This window comes from Hydractinia symbiolongicarpus, chromosome 8 (assembly GCF_029227915.1).
Source record: "Hydractinia symbiolongicarpus strain clone_291-10 chromosome 8, HSymV2.1, whole genome shotgun sequence".
Taxonomy (NCBI): Eukaryota; Metazoa; Cnidaria; class Hydrozoa; order Anthoathecata; family Hydractiniidae; genus Hydractinia; species Hydractinia symbiolongicarpus.
The window spans coordinates 7,219,274-7,235,415 of NC_079882.1; the positions used below are offsets into that span (position 1 = coordinate 7,219,274).

The 16,142-nt window shown below is 33.4% G+C and overlaps 2 protein-coding genes across 4 annotated transcripts; one reads left to right on the top strand and one right to left on the bottom strand.

The window, feature by feature from the left end:
* Positions 1 to 137: 137 nt before the first annotated feature.
* LOC130653997 (uncharacterized) lies at positions 138 to 7,474 on the top strand. 2 transcript variants are annotated; one of them, XM_057456499.1, is made up of 12 exons: positions 138 to 1,382; positions 1,533 to 1,611; positions 2,408 to 2,473; positions 2,819 to 3,068; positions 3,737 to 3,975; positions 4,126 to 4,278; positions 4,588 to 4,784; positions 5,258 to 5,416; positions 5,608 to 5,666; positions 5,903 to 6,048; positions 6,252 to 6,475; positions 6,548 to 7,473. In XM_057456499.1, the coding sequence occupies exons 2-12, from the start codon at positions 1,539 to 1,541 to the stop codon at positions 7,133 to 7,135; spliced, it is 2,154 nt and encodes a 717-aa protein (XP_057312482.1). In that variant the 5' UTR covers positions 138 to 1,382; positions 1,533 to 1,538; the 3' UTR covers positions 7,136 to 7,473. The 2 variants fall into 2 exon arrangements, with proteins under 2 accessions (XP_057312482.1, XP_057312483.1); XM_057456500.1 differs by having other exon boundaries at positions 138 to 1,611; positions 6,548 to 7,474.
* Positions 7,475 to 7,672: 198 nt separating this feature from the next.
* Positions 7,673 to 16,046, bottom strand: LOC130653995 (microtubule-associated protein futsch-like). Of its 2 annotated transcripts, XM_057456497.1 has the most exons (3): positions 14,734 to 16,046; positions 11,502 to 11,589; positions 7,673 to 10,263 (listed from the first exon to the last, which is right to left on the bottom strand). In XM_057456497.1, the coding sequence occupies exons 2-3, from the start codon at positions 11,556 to 11,558 to the stop codon at positions 8,098 to 8,100; spliced, it is 2,223 nt and encodes a 740-aa protein (XP_057312480.1). In that variant the 5' UTR covers positions 11,559 to 11,589; positions 14,734 to 16,046; the 3' UTR covers positions 7,673 to 8,097. The 2 variants fall into 2 exon arrangements, with proteins under 2 accessions (XP_057312480.1, XP_057312479.1); XM_057456496.1 differs by lacking the exon at positions 14,734 to 16,046 and having other exon boundaries at positions 11,502 to 14,674.
* Between the last annotated feature and the right edge of the window lie 96 nt (positions 16,047 to 16,142).

Below are 16,142 nucleotides of genomic sequence, written 5' to 3' on the forward strand. Positions count from 1 at the left end.
TTATTAATTTGCCATATATTTTAAAATGGAAGAAAAAGAATGGATATCTTAAACGGGGCTTTTGAAATCTGTGAATTTTCAGGAATGTCATCGTCATCATCGTCATCTCCATCATCATCGTCAATATTGTTATCATCCGGAACGACATCTTTATCATCCTTAACATCTTAATCATTCTCAAAACCATCGTCATTATCATCATTATCGTCAAAAAGATCGTCACCAACATCGTTATCATCCTCAACAACGTCATCATCGTCAACATCATCATCATCGTCAAGAACATCGTCATTACCGTTCGTCGTCGTCGTCGTCGTTAACAACATCGCCATCATCGCAAAAAAATATGTTAGAGTAAACTCACATTCCTCTGCAGCAAATCTGTCCTTATTTACCTCCTCCCAAGTCCTTCTCGGTCTACTTCTAGGCTTCTGAACATTAAAATATATTCGTATTTTTAAGTTTTCGTACACACCTATGTGATTGCCATGGTTACCGAAATTCGAAGCTCTTACTTTGTCTAAGATGTCACCAACTTTTTACTTAATTAATACCTGCTGCGCTTTCAGGTTTGGTGTATCCAAAGGACCTAGATTGCTTAAACGACAGGAAGTTCGTATTAAAAATCATTTTATTGTTTTTTCAATATCTTTTTGCTCAGAAAACGCTTAGAATAATTACACGGGTCATCCATGTAAATACAAAAACGGAAAAATGCCCCTTTTAATATCAAAAGCTATTCCTTTAGCCGCCACTAATGTCGCTAGCATTTATACATTAAAATTCAAAGACCCTAAATTTGGTACACTAAAAATATTTGCTAATATTTGTTGTTTCGAACAAGTTACATCAAATTATTTCGGGGTAACATCGACACGGTTTTAAGAGCAAATTTGACTTGCCCTTACCATTTTTGACAAATGTATAGAATGTTTCTGTCGCTTAAATGAAGGCTGTTATAAACGAAAAAGGTCAGTTGCTTAAGCAGTAAACTTTACGAAAATGTTAGTAGAACCTGTCAGGGGGTAAGCTCTCTAAGATAGCAAAAATTTGTGAAATGAGAAGTTACGGCTAACAGAAAAAATTTGTTTTTGTAATACCATGTCATCGAGGTTGACGATTTTTTTACGTAGAGATTTAACTATGATTCAAAAATATGCAATTCTGTTCATTTTTTTGTTGTTTTTTTTTTCTATGGGGAGCCCCCTGTAAATAACAAATTCGAATGTTCGAACGTTACGGTTAATGCGCTCAAACAATACAGACAATGCGATAAAAAAAATAAACCGATGAGCAACTTACATGCTTCAGTGGAGTTAATTTCGTTCTATACCTACTGCGAACGCATAGCAGGGAAGGAAAGAAATTATTCGTGAAAAAAAGTACGTACAATTTTTGCTGTATATTTTCTCTGTTGTTTTGATTTATTACATTGATTTTATAAGATGGTATTTCGCTACATTGTAATGTGATTTCTAACAATAAGCGAGTTCATAAAAATGTAAATTGGTGAAAAGGATATATATTTTTAGATAAAGATGCATTTCACTTCTGTTCTCTCAGTGGTTCTTCTTCTTGTCATCTTTTCGCACGCTAAGGTTATACAAAAAGGTATGTCTGTTAAAATTTATTTTTAACGCTATTTTGGATAGGAATTTCTTCTTTTTAAAGAGTGTAAAAGTTTTTACGCTATTTTGGATAGGAATTTCTTCTTTTTAAAGAGTGTAAAAGATTCCATTGAATTTCGCTTTAACGTAGAAACATATGCAGGCGAAAGCTTCGCGAATTTCACAAATAATAGCAAAATCCAGTGAAGATTATGTCGCGAAATTTTCCAAGTGCATCTATTCCTTTAATTCGAGAAAGTTAATGCTCGCGAAAAGAAATTTTAACCAAAAATGGTATATTTGGTTTCCAATTTTAGTGATAACTTTTGGCGATTCGCGAAAGTAAATGATCGCGGACATCGATTTACAAAAGTTCAGCTATGCTTGCAAAGTATTTTAATAATGGCGCCGTCGCGAAATATATAATGCAAAAATTTAGCAAATTTTGTTACAAAGTTTCTGTTTTTACATTTAAAGTATTTTTGTTCTTTTATAATTTTTACGGGTTAATTTTCTTTATACGATATTTTATCCTTAGTAATTCCTACTCTTAAAAGATTGAAACAGCGCAAACGTGCACGGACAAAAATAAATACGCGCTAAAATTAAGGCTTCTGAAAAAATATAGCTTTATGTAAATAATTGAAGAATTTGCAATATCACGTTAACGTTACGTTACGTTATTACCTTTCTCTTTCGGTTTATGTGAAATAAAATATAGAAAATTAGACTGTTTATAATGCACTAAAATTAATCCTCACAATATTATTATGTGGATATAATACTTGTCTTTTTTCCAGGGTCTAAGAAAAGTGATGATACTGGTGATAAACCAAAAGTTGCCGCTTTAACTGATGATGGCAAACGTAAGTGTTGGATATTTCATATATGTTAGTGAGGACTAGATAGAATATAAGTATAGATTTGTTCGCACGTTTCGAAGCAAATAACGTAACATCTTAATTCGCCGTGAACTATCACTAGTTTGAAATGCACAGGCCTGTTTAATCATTTGAAGACGAACTACAAAATTAGCTGTCTTATGTTTAATCCATGATTGTAGGAGTACTAATTGAAGCTAAAACAAACAGATTAATTTGAAATTTTTAGGCGTACTTAATTTTTTCATTTTATTATTCGGTCATTTTGGGGAGCAGACACTCAAACACAATTGAGAAAAAAAAATGCATTGAATTTTCTTGTCCCTTTAGTTTCCGACACTACAAAGAAAAAGCTTTTATCCGAAATAAACAGATTTCGTTTGATGCACGATGCAACACCACTTGGCATTTGTCCTGTATGCAGTGACGCAGCACAAATTCATGCTGACGAAATTGCGAAGTCGGGTGTTGTAAAGCCTGATCACAAAGCCAAATATGGTCAGATTATTTTTTCGACAAAAGACCAACAAGATATTGAGCCTGGCGCAGATTATTTTGGCACTTTGGTCCCTGCTCGAATGTATGTTAATTATAATTCTTTATCTAATAGAGTTGTTGTTTTCAGTTGCTCAATAAAATAAAATAAGCCAAGATTTTTTCACGACAAATCCATATTATGTTTCAACAAGCTTTCAGTAGGAACAATCCAACATGATCACGTCGGTAGTACAAACGCCAACAATATCGTTTGATATAGCAATTTTTTTATAAATTTATACAGTAATAAATTATAATGTAATCATAATGCTAGAACAATTCTAAAGGTATGAATTGAACAGTTCTATTCAGTAGAGGTTAGTTATGGTTAAACAACCTCTCCTTCAGTGTCAGTCTAAAATCGTTAGAATCACGAGCTAAAATAAAAAAATAGACAGAGAAGGAAGACATCCGCAAAACAGCGTATGTTTAAGAATCGCTGTTTTTAACTTGTTTTTGTTTTGCAATAGGGTTTCGGTCACCAATCCGTCCCGAAAAATGCCCCAGCCATACGTAATACATATTTTCATTTCCTATGAAGGCTTGTATAAACCCCCAGTCAAAGTTTCTAGATTTACATTTAAAATCATCAGCGGCGTATCACTGAAATATGTGGTACATAGGGCATATAACCGTATGTAACACAAATTTGATCATTGATGATGATGAACAAGACAAACTTTTCTTATGAGTGAGTGTGTTTCTTTTTAGCTACAATCAAATTAAGAATTACGATTTTGTCAAAAATGAATTCAAAGACAATGCTGCAGATTTCACGCAATTGGTTTGGGAAGGAAGTGAAGTTGTTGGCTTTGCTAGCAGTAAATCCAGCGACAACACCGTATATGTTGTCATGTACTTCAATCCTGCTGGCAACAATGACTCACTTAGTTATTATGAAAATGTTAATCGAGTCACCGGAGCTGGTGATATTGAAGCCAGTGGCAGAAGTAAGTTCTGAATAATTTGGTCTAAAAAATAGGGAATTTTGTTTTAAAATTTACTTGAGTTATTTTCGCAATTTATGAAAAACACTTCGGCTCCATCTTATGTTTGTAATAAAAGTATTTCTTTTTGATTTACCGCTCTGTTGTTTATAGTGAAATGTTTGGATGGTTGGGACTTGCATGGATCAAGCTGTTTCAAGTATTTTGAAGACGAGATGTCATGGCCTGACGCGGTTGATCATTGTAATGTTCTTAAATCCTCGCTTACTTCTGCTGAGTGCATGGATGAAGGGACTTACATCAGAAGTAAGTTTCTCCTTTTTCGCAAATGTTCACATTATATTGAATTATAGATTCAAAAACTTACGCTGTGGTCATTAAAATATATCTAGTGTAATAACCCGGAGGTTTTATCCCGCATGGGCCCTGCTTCTAATATACTAAGCTTTAAACGGGGAATGACATAGATTCTGCATGACCAATTTAACAGCACGTTTTATAGTCCAATACTCACCCTCATCCCTAGGGTTTTTTGCCCTCTCAATATAATAGATGACAGCGAAAAATATTTTTAATACCATCATGAAAATAAGTAGAAAATCAATCCTATTTCAGCTATGATGATGGAGAAAGAAAAACCTGCTTGGATAGGAATGTCCGATACGGCGACGAAAGGTGGTTTCCAGTTTGTTGATGGAGCACCTTATGTTTACTCTGATTGGAGTTACGATTCATACACGTGGTTATATGCCCACCCAGGAGAAGCACGTGGTAAATGCATCACTGCTGGAAAGGATGGCTGGAATTACAAGGTAACTGTTTTTATCTCATCTATTTTTTCGTAATTGAGAATTATATTTATAACGAATAATATTCGTCAAATTAGGCTACCATTCTGCACGGTTTATATTCGAATGCGGAACTACATGTTTTATTTTGTTTTTGTTTTCGTTTTCGCATATGTATTTATTAAACTTGCTTCCAGGGCATATTGTATCTTCTGGCATCATTGTCAGAAAAATACAAGATGCCCTGGGAACGAGTTTGGTATTTATTGAAACCCATTCAATATTGTGTTCCGCATTTTATGGCAAGCTAAGAAACTTTACAACTTTTATTTTTTTCAAATTTTACGTTTTGACGGGGGCGGAGTGATTAAATAAAAGTCGTCGGATTGACGCTTAGCGTACATATTTCTATTTGTGAGTCTTCCCTTATTAAGTTAGTTTTTGTTACTTTTCATGCCAAAGATTATAACATTCTAGAACTTTTTGTACTTTGGCAGGATTGCAATGAGAAACTTGGATTTATTTGCAAAATGCGTCCAAATGGTATGACGAGTTATTCTCTTGATTTATACTTCCCTGGAAGTTCATTTACCAACGATCTTAGTATGCCTGGTTCCAAGAGATACGATATCATGAAAGCAACTATTGACAAAGCTGTAAGATTCATTAATTTTTTTCTTTCTTTTTCGCATCATTTAAAATCTGAGAAATGTTTGGGTAACGTTTTAAAAAAAGATTATGTTTACATGTTTTTCGTTTGTCCAATCAAATAATGACTGAAGCAAGCAAAAGACTTGAAATTTTAATGTGGTTATCACAAATTCTGGTTCAACGTTTTTTTTTACAGTTCAACACATCATATGGATCAGATATATGGTTTGTGGGAGATACGTTTTACCAATTTATGTGAGTAGATTAATCCTTTTGATATCCATTTGAAAAAAGCATTATAGTTTTACTCAATGTTAGGACATCTCAGTAATTGGCTGGTCACTCGGCACTTGTATTGTTCGGTTTGGTACTTGTTACTTTTAAAACTACTTTAAGACCATCCATGGAAACAACAGAAAAGGGTATAGACTTTTATGTTATGTCAGAAATATTTTTATGTGTGTTACATTCAATTATTTTTATTTTTGCAGGCCACGTGACAACGGTGAGGTAGCTGCTTCAACTTTAGTCAAATTTGCTCCTGATATTCGTGCTCCAGTTGATCCCATCACAAAATTGAGAAATTACTTAAGAGAACAAAGTGATTTAAAAATTTTGGCTGTCAGACTCATTCCAGGTACTTATAAAATTCCAATAACAATTTCTTTCTAATTTAATAGTAAATTGGTACCTACTTAATCATAGAAATAAAAGCAATTTGAAACTAGAGTGTCGCTCTTGCATTTTGTTTGTTTTGTACAGGATTTACGTTTTTTTTTATTGATATACATACTAAATAATTTAAGTAGTAGCTAAATTATATATTCTCAAAATTCTTAGGTATTGGTAGAGTAACTAGCACATCTGTTAGTGGAGGTACTTGTCCATCAGGCTGTTCTGGAGATTGTTACCCTGAATGCAATCCTGTGTGTTGTGGTGCTGCTGTGTCACTTAGTGCTCCGGCTGTACCTTCTGGTTATACTGCTTGTGCTCAATACCCAGGATGTGGAAGCACTTGTCAACCAAGTTGTTCTCAGCAATGCTGCCAGCAAAATCCGTACCAGGTAAATTTCTGTTACGTACTTTATTATTTAAAAATATAAATCGCATATAATATCAATTTTAATATCATTTAGACCCAACAACAGGCCCCCCAGCAACAACAATGCCCGCAATACCCAGGGTGCAGTGCAAGTTGTGCACCTTCTTGTACCCAATCATGCTGCCAACAGCAACAGCAACAACCAACTCAAGCTGTGGCTCAACAACAAGCTTGCCCACAATATCCAAGATGCAGCCCATCTTGTGCTCCATCATGCTCCCAATCTTGTTGCCAACAGCAACAACAACAACCTCAACCGATGATGCCAGTGCAGCAGCCAATGCAACAAGCGTGTCCACAAAATCCAGGGTGTAGCCCAACTTGCGCTCCTAGGTGCAGCCCTTCCTGTTGTCAGCGCCAACAACAATTTGCTCAGACACAGGCTATTAGTGGCTCCATGGTTATTCCTCAAATGATGATGGCTCCACCACCACCACCACCACCTCCACCAATGAACGCCTGTTCTGGAATGTACCCAGGTTGTTCAAGTGCATGTGCACCCGCTTGCCGCCCAACCTGTTGTGGTATGCGAACATTTGGAGGTAAAAAACGAAGTAAAGTGGATAAAGTTAAATTAAATAAGAAAAATAAGATTCACCGAAAGAAATCAAAGGAAGAGTAATCCAAACACACCTTAACACATTTTAACAGATTCATTTTCGAATTTTACAAATGCTTTGTTTCACAGAGCAGTTGCCATATTTTTATTCTTACACATTTTACATGCGTCGGTATTTATTTTTGTACACGTAAGTACCATGTTGTATATAAGTAGTAGATAATCCCATATACATCGTCTATACACAACCGTCAATATTGATACAAAACAACACAAAGTGAAGACGCGTGAAATGCATTTACACCACACTACACCACACCACAGTTCATTGTTGGGATTTGCACCAAGCGCATTGACAAAGTGATGACAACGAGAACGAAAGAAGACAAAAAGTAGTTAAAGGAAAAATTCCATGGACAGTATGACATATTAATTATTCACAATAAAAATAGTGCTTTTATCCTAATTATTTTCTCCTTGATAGAGTTTTTTTATTCAAACTTTTCTTTCTATCAACTATTTAATTTTTACACATGCTTTGAGTATTTTAAATGGACTGTCTGGTGAAAAATGATTTTGAAGTATGGAAAAAAGAAACTCTGACAAGGAGACTGTTGTAATTTTTATCACTACTCTAGTTATGTATAATTTTCTTACAGAAAAAAGGTTTTGACGGAAAAAAAGCTGTTTTAGAACAAATTCAAATGTAACGTCCCCTTTCTGAGTACCCTCTTCCCTCCCTTCCCTCACCTTTTATAAGTAAGAAGATACCTCTTACCGATAATATAAGTGGCCGTTTATTTAAACAAAAATGGCCGTGAACACCTCTGAAAAAACATAGCTAAAGAACAAAACCAAAATTTGATATTAATTGTTATAAATTTATTATCTGTTTTTTGAATCAACCTCCTTGATTGAATAAATGAAGGTATTTCTTACAATCTTTATGTTTGTATTGAAATATTCCAACCTTTGCTCTATCAAGCAATTTTTTCAGTGAAATTTATAAGTAAGAGATAATTGAATTATACAAATGTATCGTACATGGCTGTCTTGAACTTTTTAGCTTCTCTTTCTTTTTCAACAGTTACAGAAAGCGGGGCTATAATATTGTCTTGTTTCTCTGTATACAAACTCTCATGTTCGAAGTTTATTGGATACGATTGTAAATTCGTGGCATGCATTAAATATGGTGGCGTGGTTGTGTAATAATTTGAACTCGACGGCGTGTGATACGAAGGCTGAAAAATATTGTTAAATCCACCATTTCGTCGAAATTGTTGAAACGCTAAGAAATCTAAATAATCTGCATATTTACATTCGTCACAATCACAATCGTTCTCATATGAGTTCAAACCATATATTTCATAAGATGGACTTGGTGCCGATCTGATCGTTACCGGCGTGTTTGGCGTACTCTTTGCACGTGGTTTTGCTACTACGCTAGAACTGCCGTCATTTATGGATGTTAAACTTCGAACACTTGGAAGATGTTCACTACTGGAGTATTCAACTCGATGTTGTAAACGTACATGGTGATCATACGGTATATATTTTTGGTTAAAAGAGTCAATGTCATTTGAACTTTTCGATGAACATATTTGATTAAAGCCAGTGTGTTCGAAAGAATTTACTTGTTCATTGTCTGTTCTTGTCGTATTAAGTTGATCAGGAATCGACTGTGCACTTGAATACTCACTGGGTAGAGCTTTTTGTTTTGACTTTTGCATGATTCGTTCGGCGGAGTATGACCTAGACCTTCGAAATATTTTCTTTAAAAAACTGTTTTGTTTAGAAGGTCTGGACCCTAATTTTTCTAACATTTGTTTCTCTCTCTTCTGCAATTCATCTGCTGAACTGTTCTGTATTTTATGTAAAGACGAATCACTCACCGCTCTTGAAATGGAATTATTCGATTCAGATACTTGAAGTTGCTTTAGCTTTCCAAAAACATGAGCGGTTAATTCATCAAAAGCGGCATTGTTCTTTTCTTTCTCCGTCTTTGCGTATAAGAATTCTGACGATGCATCTTTATAATGTTTTGAACTTAAAAATCTCGGTTTTAACTGTGCTTTAACTTTCTTTAATCCTGATAAAATGCTTTTGCTTCTTTTTCGATTTTCACAGGAAGACTGACCATGAAAATTAGGAAGCTTACTCTCCTTTAAATTACTAACTTGCTTTTCCTCCATCATTTTTGCATTTTGTATCAACTGATTTACTATTTGAGTCTCTTTTGTATTAATAGAAATTTCAGTTTTCATTGTATTAACGTCTTCGTAGTTATCCTCCGATATCTCTTCGTTTTGTTCCTCCGCACTTTCTTCATCGGTTTCCGGTTGTTTAGTTGTTTCGGTTGCAGATGTTGTGTAATTCACTGACGTACATTCACTGAGAGATGATATAATGGATGATATTGATGGATTTCTTGATAAAATTGTGACGTTTGTTAAAGAACTTTTATCGGTAATCACTGAAAATCTATTAAAATCGTGATCCTGTTTCTCATTGTTTTTATTTCGTCGTTTCACAAAATTCGGTGCCAAAATTGTCTCGCTTTCATAGTATCCTTTCTCGGACAATTCGCCAGCATCCGTTTCCTTAAACGACGAATCGCCGTCAAGATCTTCAGGGTTTTCATCAGCTAGGAAAAGACGGATTCGGATCATTTGGTCTCTATTGATATTTCTTGCACGTGGCGATTCTAATTTGGGAGGGGAAGGTGATTTATCATTTCTTATCGTTCCCGATCTAGATTGGTCAGTTCTAGACAAAGATACACCAGAATCGGTCCATGAGCAACGTTTCTGTAAGTCGTCTTCTAAAGCATATAGAAGCTTACCATCGTCCGTGTTTTTGTAATCATAATTATTAGCTGTGTTTTTTGGTTCTTTATTTCTCACTTTTCGAACGAATTTAGGAGACGAGTCAAAATCATCAGTTTCGGATGTCGACGTTAATTTAGAGTGACGCCTGTTGTCTAGCTCTCCTTTTGTCCTTCGTTTTCTGCTATTTGTTTTTTCGGCGTTATCACGTAATGTAAACAAACTCTCCGACACGTCTGATAAATAACCACCCTCCGTCGCAGTGCCACTGACTTCAGATAAAACATCACTTGTGTCGCTATCACAAATCACATCAGCGTATTCTTGCACATTAAAAAACCATTTTCTTCGTACGGGACAATCCGTCTAAACAAAGAAATAATCATGTTTGTGGACGAACTTATAAATAAAATAAATGAGCCTTAGGGAAGATTCGGTTTTTTTCGTGTGTACGTGGTCTCACGTAGCTCTTTATAAAGAACGCCTTTAAGCAAAATATCATATTAACAGATAAGAGGAGATAAGACCAGGCCGGAAGTTGATAGTTACTGCTATCCTTATTCCCAAAATTTTATTTATATACCCGTTGCCATCCTAGAAAAAGGAGTAATTGAAATTAGAATTGATGCTTGATTCAAACTCATTCCCTGTGCTCTTTTCGAAAAAGAAAGCTTCCGTGCAAAATTTTTAAACATCTAGGAATTATAAATGAAATTGTTGAATTACAATATTGTTTTCTGGTTCAGCAGGGATCTTGTTTTCTTAAGAATTCAAACAACTTTTATTTTCGTATGCCAAGTAAGCAAACCAGCTGGTTAATCCATCAAAAGTAAAGAAAAAATTAATTAAAAGAAATTTGTGAAAATTTCATGTTAAATATTTTTTCAGTTAAATACATAATCAGTGAAAAAACAAAACATACTACTATCCAATTGAGTTCAAATCTAAAAACAACTTCACCAACAGGCTAATTCTCCTGAGGCTTGTTTCTTTGTGTGGACAGAAACTTAATTCAAGTAGAGCAGTTTTAAAAACGCCCACGTCATAGTCATAGAAAAATATCTATGCTGGATACCTTTTAAGACTGAGAAATAAGAACAAAATAAATGGCAAGACTGAAATTTTACTGATATATTTTTCTGTTCTGATGAAAATAAATTTAAAAGCATGGGAAATATGCATCTTTTAAAGCAGACATATAATCCTGCAATACTAATCGTTCTCGTGTATTAACAAATTTTTTATTTCAGTTTCCCGAAAAATGACTCAACTTTTACTTCGGAACAAAAATCAAATAGACCTATCAGGTTTTAAAAATTGCAGTTTTAGGAAAGCCTTATCGGTAAAAAGTGATTTTTTTCCAGTGACGATTTTTTTGTACCGACCATCTATTTTTATAGTCTTTATTTTTGCTGACTAAGTTTTTTGTTAATTTTTACCTTCCTTTTCTTTTAGAGCATAAAGAAATAAAATTATTAGAACGTTGAACGTTGCTAAAAAAGTGACTAAATTTTGTGGAAGTAACACCAATTGAAAATTTCTAACGACTTTTATGTCGACTTTTTTTACTGACAAAGTTCTTTCTACAAAACAAACAAACTTACCATGGGTTTTTCTTCTGTTTGAATCTTCCTAGTTTTGTTTTCATGTAACACACGCATCAGGGCTTCTTGTTTGGTCACCAAATGGTTTCTATAACGACAAGACATTCTAAAGTAGACCATAAAACTAACAAGGTAAGCAATTTCTGAAATAAACATCAAATTCTTTAACTAAGCAATTTCAGCACACTTCCTAGACAATAACATGATAGCCAATCATCATACTTCAGACTGGAGATGAGTTCACTAATGTCCTATAGCTTACTTCTTTTTTTATAAAACCAAAGTTTCAGTAAAACAGTCTAAAAGAAACCTAACCATTCTTCACACATATGACTCTCTGGCTAACTCTGATGTTATCAAAACTTCGATATTTTATGAAGCATAATAATATAACTTACTGCACTAACTGAGAGAAGCAATTAATCACAAACACATCAAAATATGAAAAATGTCAAACAATGTCAACAAATTAAAAAAAGAAAGATTAATATATAATAAAAAAGGATATAGACGATAATTAACTTTTATATATAAAAATAATCACTTTAAGCTAACGAGTAAACGTTATTGTCACAGGCAGATATCATTAATAACATATGACTAATTGAGAATGCCTGACGAAGTATTATGTTGCCTAGAAGAAAGCAATAAAACAAATTTCAAAACTTCAGAATCACCACTTAGGCCAGAAATATCTAAACTTGTAACTTACAAAAATGAAGAAAATTTGTAGTATAAAAATTGTACCTTCTAAAAAAGAGTAATAAAAAACTATCCATGTTTAGCCAGATGGTACATACATTCTTTAAATGTTACGAATTTTATCATTGTAACAGCCCGATAAATCGTTTTAATCCAAAATAAACATCTCGCCTCACACGGTTTTAAATTTTCAAAAGAAACATTTGTTTTTGTTAAGTGTTCCTATCTACCCAGCGACCTGGCGCGACTTTTTTAACTTTAAAGTGGTCTGTTTGTACAACACAGTTTTCGGTTGGTGGCTGGGGTAGGATTAACTTGAATTTTTCCTTCAGCTTATTTATAATTAGTATTGGAGAATAATGACGATAGACAAAACTAAAGTTTTGAATGAACAAGCAAAAAAATATAAGTTGACATGATGGGTCCTCCATAGCAACCAGCACGCAGTGGTAGTAACCATAACCAGTGCATAACAACGACGTCAACAAAGGAGACGTTGTTGCAATTCTGTCGGTAAAAATAAAACCTACCTGTCACAAAAGAGTGCAAATGTAGTCACCTCCATATCCTGCAACATCGAGCTGATAAATGTTTAAACCGTTGTACGAATGTATGAACAACAAAAACACAATCAACAATCTCTAACTTATTATAAAATAATTGTCAAGCGCTAGTCAAACTACTTCATGGAATTGAAAGAACCATTTAACTCAACACAAAACAAGAATTAACACAATAGGTAACTTTGGATAAGGGAATTGAAGTGAAAGTTGTCATACACAAGAATCAAACCAATGATGCTCTACGTTGACAAAAGTCGCGCAGCACGTAATCTTCTCATATCTCCTTAACATTATGGATATTTCGAAAGAGATTTTTTCTCTATTGCCTTCAAGCACTATAGAGCTATTCGTTCCTGAGGATATCAGTTAACTGCCTCAACAATGTTATGTGCGTCATAAAACTCCTATGTGGGAAAAACTTAATTGTAACGGGTTTGAAGAAAAAGGTTAGCTATTGAAGAAATTTCATCGCTCTGATGTACGTAAGATCGTTAGCTGATTTTAGATGGATTATAAATGCTTGGATAGAGAGAGGAAAAGATAAAAATAAATAAATTTGCGATAGCATCTTATCTATCAAGCATTTAAACTAACAAGTTAATAGATGCATGTTATTACTTTTAGTGAGACAACTTTGATTTCATGTCTTTTTATCCCCTATCTGAATGTAATTCTTTGACAACCTAGAATCCAGGTTGGTCGAAAATACAGTCGGAATAATTACCTGAGGCTTAATTTTAAATTGTTTGTTTAAAGAGATTTGAATTTTAGTTAGTAGTGGAACAACTTATGTTACAGTTATTTTCTTCTTAAAAAAACTTCTCAGTAACACTAGAATATTTATTGTGACAAGTTTCTCCATTGTATTAGAAAAAAAAACTCACAGGAAACTCAAGAAATTCAGCTCAAAAACGAGTAGGTTGTCTTTGATTCAATTTCGTTCCCAAGGCGTTATTCACTATGTGATGCTGTGAATAAAACAACCCGAGACTGAGGTTGGTTTTGACGCAAACTTGTTAAAATCTTACGAAAGAAATTAGCACGCCAAAAAATAAATTAGATTTTTTGGTTATATTGACAGAAACTCGCGGCACTTCAAAGTTTTTCAAGATTTTGCTTTTTATGGAATTTAGTGTAAAGAAATCCTCAAGAATATATTTAAAAATCAAATTACAATTGCTCTTCAGAGTGGTGTCTGTTGCGTACTTGACTCTCCATAATACAACCTAAATACTATTCATAGAAAACGATTGAATAAACGCCCTCTGCCAAATAAACGCCCCTTTCAGATAAAACCTCGTCCGTCGAAAACAAGGCGTGTTTAAAGGGAGCTCATTCGTTTGTTTTTAAAATATAAGTTTTTCTTTTGCTGGCATACAAAAAATACGTCTTACTTGAATATACATTTTTTGGTTTGATTTAAATTTAAAAGTCCCGCCAAAGTCTCCGTTAAACAAGCACCCTTAGCGATCTTATTCTGTCATTTGTGTTAGTTATTAAAAAATGGAAATCGTTCACGTTGAGTAATCTATTGAAACATGATGATCAAATCAAAAGAAAATCAACCGTTATCAAAAAATACAAAAAGCCACCTTAAAAGTGCGAGAACAAAAGCAAGCAGAATAAAAAACTTTTCACTGCGAATTTGGGTAACAATTGCACTAATAAATTCCACACAAATGCCAGAAAAATGATATTTCGCACTAATAATAAGTTTTGTACTACGTAAAAAAAATTATTCAAAAGAGTCTTTTTACCTGGCCAGGTATTTTTAATTTTATTTTGTCAGATAAAGACAGATTTCCACGAACAAAACAAAGAGCTACGACAAAATATTTTCCATTCTGCATTTTGATATTGGTTTGTAACTAAATTTCCCGCTAAAAGACTATGCTAAACCAATCAGAGCGTTAAAAATGCAACGGATCTTTTGTTTGCTTCGTTTGTCCAATATAAAAATGACTTACGTGTTCACGTGGGTTGACCGATATGTTAATTACCATGAAATATACACATCTCGTTTTTAATCAAAACCTTTCACAGACACTTTTCTTTATAAAAGACAGTTTATTTTAGACATATAAAAGTTTAAATATGCAACATCTTTTCGTATTTTCACAAGGTATTCAAAAGTGTTATCGAAAAGAAAGATATTTATTAGCGGTGTTTTTTAGTGTAGTGTTGTGAACGAGGGTGTTTATAGTAAGCTTTTGTTAAAAACCATTTCACAAGTACACGTTTTTTCATTAATGATAATTGCAAGTTTTTAGATGTAAACTAGAAATATAGAATACACAGAGGAAATAAGTCATAGCCTGAAATTGCATTTTATAAAAATGAAATTTAATGGAGACAGATTTTTTACAGATTTTTTTTCATAACATTGTTCTTCTGGAATCAATTCTAAATTGGAATTTAAAATAAGATTATGCTTTCCATTTCACATCAATCATTTTCTTTTTTTTTCTAAGAATAGGTTTCTGAGAGGAAAAAAGGCTGTAAATTGCGAAAAAATTAAAAGTTTAAAACAATTTGAAGATGGGAACTTTTGAAACGCCATTTCTAAATTTTTACTAAAAAAAATTCATTGAGAAATAAAAGTGTTGCAAACCACTAAAATGACCAAATAAAACATAATTGTCCATCTTGGTAAAAAGTTGAAAAAAATAATATTTAGAGACTTGTGAAAATGCTCAATTTCCAAGTTTATACAGAAAAACCTAATTCAAAATACCTCCAGCCCTACATGAATTAAAAAGCATGAATTATTTTTGTTCAGTACAATTTTACTGGCATTTACCAATTGCTGAATTGCAATATTGACAAATGAGCTTTACACAATCCTAAGAGTTCGGCTTGATGAAAGCAATTTGATTAAATTTGATAAAATTTGATAAAAAACAGTGTAATTAGCTATCTTTGACCGCTAGTGTTTCTATCACGTAAAGAATACTGGTCACTGGTCACGTAAAAAATACCATTGTTCTATAAGATAGCGTACTGCATCGGTAACAAACTCGCCAAAAACGTAGGGCAAATATTTTAGTTACTTTTTAACGACTAAATTTTACCAACTTATTCAATTTTTGCCGACTAATTTTTTATTGAGTTTATCACACATTAAAATACACTCAAAAGATTTTACAAATTCTCCTATCATAATTTAACTGGAAATGTAAACTGAAAACATCCAACCTTTGTATTCTCTAACTTTTAAGACATTTCGGGTCTTAATGTACTAAAAAAGCAAAAGGAATTATGGAAGATTTCCTAGAATGAAAATCATTAACGTAGATCAGTACTTCTCTTCTCAGCTTCAGCTATTCAATGTCTCTATGTACACGTTGTCAAAATCCGAAGCAGATTTTAAAACACG